Source organism: Stomoxys calcitrans, chromosome 1, assembly GCF_963082655.1.
Source record: "Stomoxys calcitrans chromosome 1, idStoCalc2.1, whole genome shotgun sequence".
Lineage (NCBI taxonomy): Eukaryota > Metazoa > Arthropoda > Insecta > Diptera > Muscidae > Stomoxys > Stomoxys calcitrans.
The window spans coordinates 43158221-43168730 of record NC_081552.1 but is presented as its reverse complement, the minus strand read 5'-3'; the positions used below and the strand labels follow the sequence as shown (position 1 = coordinate 43168730).

The following is a 10510-nucleotide window of genomic DNA, read 5'->3' as shown; positions in this document are numbered from 1 at the left end:
ACGAGTTTTTGTAGAAAATCTACACATCAAATGCATAAAAGTTCGGCTCTGCCCCACTTTAGTCCTTACTTACTAGTTTTGTTCATGCCAAAGGAAGAGGGAAAAACATTATTGATATTCTTTGCAATCAGTGTATATATAATTTTTTTTTTTTTGTCATTCTACTCCTTAAGATGTAACTTGGCCTCTTTCCAAATATAATGCATAATTATTCTTGTAATTTAATACATATGAACTTAAATTAATCGAATATGTAATCGCATGTCTGTAACTTTTCGTTAAATCTCAAACCAGTTGGACATGGCATATCTAAGCGACACTGGTTTTGACACACATAGTAGCCACTGGAAAAGGGATCAGCAAATAATGATCCATCTGGTTGACCAGCACATTTGTATGGATGAGTGCAATTGAATTGTCTGCTACTAGCCCTGCCTAGCTTTATGGGATACTGTGTGTTAGACTTTCTGCCTGTAATCCTTAAATGGGAGTTCTTCATTTGAGCCATTGCCTCCTTCGATAATTTCTTTTGAATTGGGACGCTTAAAATCCTTTGTTTTAATTTTTGGTGTGCGTAATGTGAGCCGTGTGAGTGGTGTGGATCGTGCGAATGATGTGGTTTGTATGAGTGGTGTGCATGTTTCTTCTCATGCCTTGAAGTCAAACAGGGGGTAGGAACCGTGGTACAAAGTGTTGTAACGCATGGCGGTGGCTTTGGAGGGTCACATGGTGGTCCAGGGGGTCCAGGTGGTGGTCCTGGTGGGCGAGTTGGTGGTCCGGGTGGTCCAGGTGGTGGTCCTGGTGGGCCAGGTGGTGGTTCTGGGGGACCTGGTGGTGGTCCAGGTGGTGGTCCGGGAGGTCCAGGTGGGCTAGGAGGTGGTTCTGTTGGGCCAGGAGGTGTTCCTGGTGGGCCAGGAGGTGGTCCTGGTGGTGGTCCAGGCGGTGGTCCTGGGGGAGGTTCTGGCGGTCCTGGTGGGCTAGGTGGTGGTTCTGTTGGGCCAGGTGGTGGTTCTGTTGGGCTAGGAGGTGGTTCTGTTGGGCCAGGTGGTGGTCCTGGTGGGCGAGTTGGTGGTCCGGGTGGTCCAGGTGGTGGTCCTGGTGGGCCAGGTGGTGGTTCTGGGGGACCTGGTGGTGGTCCAGGTGGTGGTCCGGGAGGTCCAGGTGGTCCCGGGGGAGGTTCTGGTGGTCCTGGGGGAGGTTCTGGCGGTCCTGGTGGGCTAGGCGGTGGTCCTGGGGGAGGTTCTGGCGGTCCTGGTGGGCTAGGAGGTGGTTCTGTTGGGCCAGGAGGTGGTCCTGGTGGGCAAGGAGGTGGTCCTGGTGGGCCAGGAGGTGGTCCTGGTGGGCCAGGAGGTGGTCCTGGTGGTGGTCCAGGCGGTGGTCCTGGGGGAGGTTCTGGCGGTCCTGGTGGGCTAGGTGGTGGTTCTGTTGGGCCAGGTGGTGGTTCTGTTGGGCTAGGAGGTGGTTCTGTTGGGCCAGGAGGTGGACCTGGTGGGCCAGGTGGTGGTTCTGGTGGGCCAGGCGGTGGACCTGGTGGGCCAGGAGGTGGTCCTGGTGGTGGTCCAGGCGGTGGTCCAGGTGGTGGTACTGGTGGTGGTCCTGGTGGGCCAGGTGGTGGTTCTGGGGGACCTGGTGGTGGTCCAGGTGGTCCCGGGGGAGGTTCTGGTGGTCCTGGGGGAGGTTCTGGCGGTCCTGGTGGGCCAGGTGGTGGTCCTGGGGGAGGTTCTGGCGGTCCTGGTGGGCTAGGAGGTGGTTCTGTTGGGCCAGGAGGTGGTCCTGGTGGGCCAGGAGGTGGTCCTGGTGGGCAAGGAGGTGGTCCTGGTGGGCCAGGAGGTGGTCCTGGTGGTGGTCCAGGCGGTGGTCCTGGGGGAGGTTCTGGCGGTCCTGGTGGGCCAGGTGGTGGTTCTGGTGGGCCAGGTGGTGGTTCTGGTGGGCCAGGTGGTGGTCCTGGTGGGCCAGGTGGTGGTCCTGGTGGGCCAGGTGGTGGTCCTGGTGGGCCAGGTGGTGGTCCTGGTGGTGGTCCTGGGGGAGGTTCTGGCGGTCCTGGAGGGGCCGGTGGTGGTTCTGGTGGGCCAGGTGGTGGTTCTGTTGGGCCAGGAGGTGGTCCTGGTGGGCCAGGTGGTGGTCCTGGTGGTGGTCCTGGGGGAGGTTCTGGCGGTCCTGGTGGGCTAGGTGGTGGTTCTGTTGGGCCAGGTGGTGGTTCTGTTGGGCCAGGAGGTGGTCCTGGTGGGCCAGGTGGTGGTCCTGGTGGTGGTCCTGGGGGAGGTTCTGGCGGTCCTGGAGGGGCCGGTGGTGGTTCTGGTGGGCCAGGTGGTGGTCCTGTTGGGCCGGGAGGTGGTTCCGTTGGTCCAGGAGGTGGTCCTGGTGGGCCAGGTGGTGGTCCTGGTGGGCCAGGTGGTGGTCCTGGTGGGCCAGGTGGTGGTCCTGGTGGGCCAGGTGGTGGTCCTGGTGGGCCAGGAGGTGGTCCTGGTGGGCCAGGTGGTGGTCCTGGTGGGCCAGGTGGTGGTTCTGTTGGGCTAGGAGGTGGTTCTGTTGGGCCAGGAGGTGGACCTGGTGGGCCAGGTGGTGGTCCTGGTGGTGGTCCTGGTGGTGGTCCTGGTGGTGGTCCTGGTGGTGGTCCTGGTGGAGGTTCTGGCGGTCCTGGTGGGCCAGGTGGTGGTTCTGGTGGGCCAGGTGGTGGTTCTGGTGGGCCAGGTGGTGGTCCTGGTGGGCCAGGTGGTGGTCCTGGTGGGCCAGGCGGTGGTCCTGGTGGGCCAGGTGGTGGACCTGGTGGGCCAGGCGGTGGACCTGGTGGTCCTGGAGGGTTACAAGGTGGTACTGGTGGTGGGTTTGGTGGTCCAGGTGGAAGGTTTGGAGGTCCTGGTGGTCCCGGTGGAGGTGGTTCTGTTGGTGGTCCTGGGGGAGGTTCTGGCGGTCCTGGTGGGCTAGGTGGTGGTTCTGTTGGGCCAGGTGGTGGTTCTGTTGGGCCAGGAGGTGGTCCTGGTGGGCCAGGTGGTGGTCCTGGTGGTGGTCCTGGGGGAGGTTCTGGCGGTCCTGGAGGGGCCGGTGGTGGTTCTGGTGGGCCAGGTGGTGGTCCTGTTGGGCCGGGAGGTGGTTCCGTTGTTCCAGGAGGTGGTCCTGGTGGAGGTGGTGGTCCTGGTGGGCCAGGTGGTGGTCCTGGTGGGCCAGGTGGTGGTCCTGGCGGAGGTTCTGGCGGTCCTGGAGGGGCCGGTGGTGGTCCTGTTGGGCCGGGAGGTGGTTCCGTTGGTCCAGGAGGTGGTCCTGGTGGGCCAGGTGGTGGTCCTGGCGGAGGTTCTGGCGGTCCTGGTGGTGGTTCTGGTGGTCCTGGTGGTCCTGGTGGCCCAGGTGGTGGTGGTGGTTCTGGTGGGCCAGGTGGTGGTCCTGGTGGGCCAGGTGGTGGTCCTGGCGGAGGTTCTGGCGGTCCTGGTGGTGGTTCTGGTGGGCCAGGTGGCCCAGGTGGTGGTCCTGGTGGCCCAGGCGGTGGTTCTGGTGGGCCAGGTGGTGGTCCTGTTGGGCCGGGAGGTGGTTCCGTTGGACCAGGTGGTGGTCCTGGCGGAGGTTCTGGCGGTCCTGGTGGTGGTTCTGGTGGGCCAGGTGGTGGTCCTGGTGGCCCAGGCGGTGGACCTAGGGGTCCTGGAGGGCTACATGGTGGTCCAGGTGGAAGGTTTGGAGGTCCCGGTGGTGTGTTTGGAGGTCCCGGTGGTGTGTTTGGAGGTCCTGGCGGTAGATTGGGAGGTCCTGGTGGAGGATTTGGAGGTCCTGGTGGAGGGTATGGGGGACCTGTTGGAGGGTTTGGAGGCCCTGGTGGAGGGTTTGGAGGTCCTGGTGGTGATTCAGGTGGTCCAGGTGGAAGGTTTGGAGGCCCTGGTGGTGTGTTTGGTGGTCCCGGTGGTGGAGTGGGAGGCCCTGGTGGACTTGGAGGTATTTGGCAATTGCATGCTATTTGGCACGCCTCGCAATTATCCTTCAATTCCTTTCCAAAATCAAAAACACTAGTGTAGCGTTGATCACATTTTGCCTTATATCTCAAATCGCAATTCGCTGTGAAGCGACTGAAATGTAAGCCCAATGGGCAACTCAATATTTCGGATGTAATACCATTGCGACATATTATAAATTTCGTGCAATCAGCAGGATGTGGCAGACGGGCATTTTGCTCCTGACTCTCGCAAACATCTAAACCTTGTGTTGCACTCAGCAGGCCGTAGCCTGAGAGTGTCACAAGCAACAAAGCTGCTATTCTCATATGAGTTTTATGGTTATGGGATTTCCTCGATGAGACTCTCTAAAAAAATATCTTTGAAATATCGTAGTAATGGTATAACTGATGTCTAACCATTGTGGACCAACATCTTTTATATATTTGTTGGGAAATATGAAACACTGCTTCATGCACTTAGGACAATGTTGTGTGTTTTGGGGGACCACTTGTTATTCGTGTGCATGTAACCTAGCAGAGGCTTTTAGCTAATGAATTTCCATGTTTCTTAAGTGTATACTTAAGTGTATAACAATTTTACAGGAAGCTCTTCACTGTTACTACAGCCAAACTTCTTTAGTTTATTGATTTTCTCTTCTTTGATTTTTATCAGTGTCATTGTTATCAGGCAAATATTGTGTGAGGGTTGACAACATGTGTTAAGTAAATGGTAAAATCTTTAATTAAGAAAATTATCTACTTATTATCTACGGCCACCAAAGATTTTTTGGTCACACTCAGCAATGGGCTCTTATTGGAAGTTTTTTTTAAGGGTTTGCTTTCTACGTGTCTTTTAGGGAAATATAACTGAAAAACAATTCTGCTAGATCACTATAACTGGGAAGAACGGCTGTACGATTGGATACAGGATGATCCACTGGCTTATCGTTTAGTTCTGTTGCTGCTTTTTCTAACAAATCTGACGTTGAAATATTTTGTCACGTCAATTTTTATGAGAGAGTGCAAGGAAGTACTTGCAAAATAAGCTCGTCTGGTTACAGCATTTCACACTTGCATCCCCGGCCACAAGAAACTTGACTGGAACTAGCCAGAGCTGGATCCTCTTCTAAAGAACTCTATAAAACGCCTGTTGCTAGCCGCAGGGAGTCGCTAAACGGACATCTCACAATCACAATCAGACAATGCAACCGAAACCTTAAGCGTCACCTGGTGAAATATCATAATGTCCACGTTAATCTATGGTGATCAGGGCGGCAAATTTTTTGCAGTATTTCACTTGTGTCTATCGCAATGGCTCAAGCCTCTTCCTAAAAGACTGTAACACATCTATCGGTCTCGGAACCCTATTGATATGAATTGCATTGAAGTGCAATCTCGTCGCCATCTAGATCTTGAAGACGATGTTTAATTTTCCTCAGATACAGCATCCGACGCCCATTCCATTCTACTGCAAAAGAAAATTCTGAAGATGCTATCTCAAACAGGGATTGTGGTCGCGCCGGTTCTCATCGAGTGGCCTCCCGAGCCTGAGGGCATCATTAGCGGCACATTTCCAAATATAGACCTCAATTGGCTACATATTAAGAATCGCTTTCAAGCCTGGCTGTGTGTGGACCTCAACGCTTCCGTGATTCTCATGCAGGAAGACTTTCGGCCTTTTCCTACTCTCTAGTAAGACTCCTTCTATACACAGACTGCCACCATATCAGTGCTCTGTATGTCGAATCTGATCGCACAATGGAGGTGCAAATGCAGATGTAGTCTCCCTGCTGGAGTCGATGGCATACCGTAGCTTGTGGCCTCTTCCGGGTGTCTAAGTTCCGATAACTTGTATCCCACTAAAAGGCAATAGCACCGTTTTCTTTGGATACAGTCTTAAATAACTCGAAAGATTCCCTAGTGCCCTCTTTATAAAATTTTGCTTACGGTTGATAAAAATTTGGCTGGGACAGATAATGCGGACGTGCCTAAAGCCAGCATAGGCAAATTTTTATCAATGGGAAGTGAAACTCTTGAAATGTCACTGAAAAGACTAGGGAGATGGGCTACGAGAAATAAAAACAAGTAAAAGCGTGCTAAGTTCGGCCGGGCCGAATCTTATATACCCTCCACCATGGATCGCATTTGTCGAGTTCTTTTCCCGGCATCTCTTCTTAGGCAAAAAAAAAGGATATAAGAAAAGATTTGCTCTGCTATTAGAGCGATATTAAGATATTGTCCGGTTTGGACCACAATTAAATTATATTTATGTTGGAGACCTGTGTAAAATGTCAGCTAATTCGAATAAGAATTGCGCTCTTTGTGGGCTCAAGAAGTAAAATAAAGAGATCGATTTATATGGCAGCTGTTTTGGGCTATAGACCGATTCAGACCATAATAAACACGTATATTAATGGTCATGAGAGAATACGTCGCACAAAATTTCAGGCAAATCGGATAATAATTGCGATCTCTAGAGGCTCAAGAAGTCAAGATCCCAGATCCGTTTATATGGCAGCTAAATCAGGTTGTGAACCGACTTGTACTTTATTTGACATAGTTGTTGAAAGTAACAATAAAAAAGACTTGCGAAATTTCAGCCAAATCGGATAGGAATTGCGCCCTCTAAAAACTCAAGAAGTCAAGTCCCCAGATCTGTTTATATGACAGCTATATCAGGTTATGAACCGATTTGAACCATATTTGGCACAGTTGTTGGATATCACAACAAAATACTACGTGCCAAAATTCATTCAAATTGGATAAGAATTGCGCCCTCTAGAGGCTCAAGAAGTCAAGACCCAAGATCAGTTTATATGACAGCTATATAAGGTTATGGACCGATTTGAACCATACCCGGCACAGTTGTTGGATATCATAACAAAACACGTCGTGCAAAATTTCATTCCAATCGGATAAGAATTGCGCACTCTAGAGGCTCAAGAAGTCATGACCCCAGATCGGTTTATATGGCAGCTATATCAAAACATGGACCAATATGGCCCATTTACAATACCAACCGACCTACACTAATAAGAAGTATTTGTGCAAAATTTCAAGCGGCTAGCTTTACTCCTTCGGAAGTTAGCGTGCTTTCGACAGACAGACGGACGGACGGACGGACGGACGGACATGGCTAGATCGACATAAAATGTCGCGACGATCAAGAATATATATACTTTATGGGGTCTCAGACGAATATTTCGAGTAGTTACAAACAGAATGACGAAATTAGTATACCCCCCATCTTATGGTGGAGGATATAAAAAAAACAGTAAAAGCGTGCTAAATTCGGCCGGGCCGAGTCTTATATACCCTCCACCATAGATCGCATTTGTCAAGTTCTTTTCCCGGCATCTCTTCTTAGGCAAAACAGGATATAAGAAAAGATTTGCTCTGCTATAAGAGTGATATCAAGATATGGTCCGGTTTGGACCACAATTAAATTATATGTTGGAGACCTGTGTAAAATGTCAGCCAATTCGAATAAGAATTGCGCCCTTTGGGGGCTCTAGAAGTAAAATAGAGAGATCGATTTATACGGGAGCTGTATCGAGCTATAGACCGATTCAGACCATAATAAACACGTATGTTGATGGTCATAAGAGAATCCGTCGCACAAAATTTCAGGCAAATCGGATAATAATTGCGACCTCTAGAGGCTCAAGAAGTCAAGATCCCAGATCGGTTTATATGACAGCTATATCAGGTTGTGAACGGATTTGAACCATACTTAGCACAGTTGTTGAATATCACAACGAAATACGTCGTGCAAAATTTCATTCTGATCGGATAAGAATTGCGCACGCTAGAGGCTCAAGAAGTCAAGACCCAAGATCGGTTTATATGGCAGCTATATCAGGTTATGAACTGATTTGAACCATACTTGACACAGTTGTTGGATATCATAACAAAACACGTCGTGCAAAATTTCATTCCAATCAGACAAGAATTGCACACTCTAGAGGCTCAAGAAGTCAAGACCCAAGATCGGTTTATATGGCAGCTATATGTGGTTATGGACTGATTTGAACCATACTTGGCACAGTTGTTGAATATCATAACAAAATACTACGTGCCAAAATTCATTCAAATCGGATAAGAATTGCGCCCTCTAGAGGCTCAAGAAGTCAAGACCCAACATCGGTTTATATGACAGCTACATCAAAACATGGACCGATATGGCCCATTTCCAATACTAACCGACCTACACTAATAAGAAGTATTTGTGCAAAATTTCAAGCGGCTAGCTTTACTCCTTCGGAAGTTAGCGTGCTTTCGACAGACAGACGGACAGACAGACGGACGGACGGACGGACAGACGGACGGACGGACGGACAGACGGACGGACATGGCTAGATCGACATAAAATTTAACGACGATCAACAATATATATACTTTATGGGGTCTCAGACGAATATTTCGAGTAGTTACAAACAGAATGACGAAATTAGTATACCCCCATCTTATGGTGGAGGCTTTAAAAAAAATTTTGCCCATGAACATTCCACTAAGGAACTGGAGCAAACTTCTCACATATCAATGAGTGCAGTCCGATTCAAGTTTAAGCTTAATGATAAGGGGCCTCCTTTTTGTAGCCGAGTGCGAACGGCGTGCCGCTGTGCGACACCTCTTTGGAGAGAAGTTTTACATGGCATAGTACCTCACAAATGTTGCCAGCATTAGGAGAGGAAAACCACCGCTGAAAATTTTTTTCTGATGGTCTCGCCACGATTCGAACCCAGGCGTTCAGCGTCATAGGCGGACATGCTAACCTCTGCGCTACGGTGGCCTCCACGGGGCTACGAGAAATAGGTTTAATATTATGTTCTACAAAAGCGCTCTAAATACTCACCAGATACCTCACAAAAGAAAATCAAAATCAGGAATTCAATATTTGTTTTCTATGCCACGTCCCTAATTTGGTTTATTTCTGGTAAGCCGCAAAAGCCTGGCAATGGCATAGGAAAAGCTCCAACGTTTCATAATTTTCCCCACATGTCCCACACATGATTTACCTTGCCGCACAGATTTTGCGTAAATGAGCTCCTAGGGCTATATGTCCTGTTATGAATGCTATACTGATCTTCTTCTCAGACCTCATAGCATTTTTGTCATCCTACCGAACGGTTTGCTGTTCCATAGTTCGTCACCCACGCCCTGAACTCGGACTGCGAAAGGTTTCGAGTTAACCAAATTTATTGACGGCAGTCCTCTGGCCCCTTCAATTCCCCACTCCGCCTTATTCCGTTATGACTCGGCACCCGAACGATGCGTATCTCTTTCTTACACTCCAAGGCTGAACGGTCCTGGTTGCTATTGCCCTGATGACCAGTTTACTGAATCTTGGGTACCCACCAACATGAATTTCACTAAAAATGTACCCTTATTAACTAAGATTGTATTTAAATTATTTTGGTATCAATAAGTCATATCGGGATATTGGTACTTAGGGGGTCTATAACACCATATTGACCAATTCGGATAGAACTTGGCATTGCTATTGTAAGTCATAAGATAGCGTTTTGGGCCAAATTTCAGCCAAACCGGATGAAAATTGAGGCTTCTAAAGGCTTAGGAATTCATATAATTTCACCGAAATATCTGTTTATGGACCGATTCGGATCATACTTGCCATAGATGTTGGAAGTCATAATACAAGTTTTTGTTCCACATTTCAGTAAAACCGGAGGAAAATTCTAAGCCAGCTTTATCTGTTTATAGACCGATTTTGTTCATACTTGGCATGGCTGTTGAAAGTCATAACACAAATTTTAGCAAAATCGAAAGAAATTTGAAGCTTCTAAGGGCTCAAACATTCAAATCCGGGGATCGGTTTATATAGGGGCTGTATTTATATATATACCGATTCGGATCATACTTGGCATCGATGTTAAAAGGCATAGCTCAAGTCTTTGTCCAAATTTTAGCCACGTCGGATTCTAGGGGCTCAAGAAGTGAAATCCGCGGATCGGTTTATATGGGGCATTATCCAAATCTGAACCGATATGGCTCATTTGCAATCTCTAACGACCTACATTAATGTTAAGTATCCATGCAAAATTTCAAGCGTCTAGCTCTACGCGTTCGGCCGCTATCGTGATTTCGACAGACGGGCGGACGCTAATGGCTAGATAGACTTATTGTAGAATGTCGAGACGATCCAGAATATAAATACTTTATGGGGTCGCAGATCAATATGTCGAGGTGTTATAAAATGAATGACTATGTAAGTATACCCCCATTCTTTGGTGGTGGGTATGAAATCGTGCCAACAATGGATATGTTAATCATCCTATTTTCTTATAACTCCACTTATTATTCTTATTCTTAGTAATATCTAAATTAGAGCGACTTGGATTATATTTGATTCAAGTTATATCTAAATTAGGGCTGACCTGGATTTTATTTGATTCAAGTCCCTTAAACTTTCATACAAATAACAGTTTCACCGAAATCATTCAATAAGTCCGTTTTTTATGGGATTAAGACTCTAAATTGGAAGATCGGTCTTTATCTATATCCAAATATGGTCCGATTTGGCCTGTTTAAGAACTAATCCTGAGTGCACCAATAAGACGTATCTGTGTCAAA

At 48.7% G+C, this 10510-nt stretch overlaps 2 protein-coding genes across 13 annotated transcripts in view; both read right to left on the bottom strand.

Annotated features, from left to right (window-relative positions):
* The window catches only part of LOC106094364 (mucin-2-like), a 267611-nt gene that overhangs the window by 217649 nt on the left and 39452 nt on the right, over positions 1 to 10510 (bottom strand). The gene's annotated exons all lie outside the window — the stretch shown is intronic.
* On the bottom strand, positions 118 to 4325 carry LOC131994336 (basic proline-rich protein-like). 12 transcript variants are annotated; one of them, XM_059361137.1, is made up of 5 exons: positions 3630 to 4325; positions 3124 to 3479; positions 1999 to 3063; positions 790 to 1797; positions 118 to 759 (listed from the first exon to the last, which is right to left on the bottom strand). In XM_059361137.1, exons 1-5 carry the CDS (start codon positions 4241 to 4243, stop codon positions 242 to 244), a joined length of 3561 nt encoding a protein of 1186 aa, XP_059217120.1. In that variant the 5' UTR covers positions 4244 to 4325; the 3' UTR covers positions 118 to 241. The 12 variants fall into 12 exon arrangements, with proteins under 12 accessions (XP_059217120.1, XP_059217123.1, XP_059217126.1 ...); XM_059361140.1 differs by having other exon boundaries at positions 118 to 801; positions 1087 to 1797; XM_059361143.1 differs by having other exon boundaries at positions 118 to 831; positions 1141 to 1797.

Coding starts and splice junctions, on each gene's coding strand:
- LOC131994336 (XM_059361136.1), bottom strand. CDS start 4,243: ATGAGAATAGCAGCTTTGTTGCTTGTGACACTCTCAGGCTACGGCCTG. Junction 3,480..3,629: donor CCACCATGTAGCCCTCCAGG/ACCCCTAGGTCC, acceptor CCCACCAGAACC/ACCGCCTGGGCCACCAGGAC. Junction 3,064..3,123: donor TGGCCCACCAGGACCACCAC/CTCCACCAGGAC, acceptor CAGGACCACCAC/CTGGCCCACCAGAACCACCA.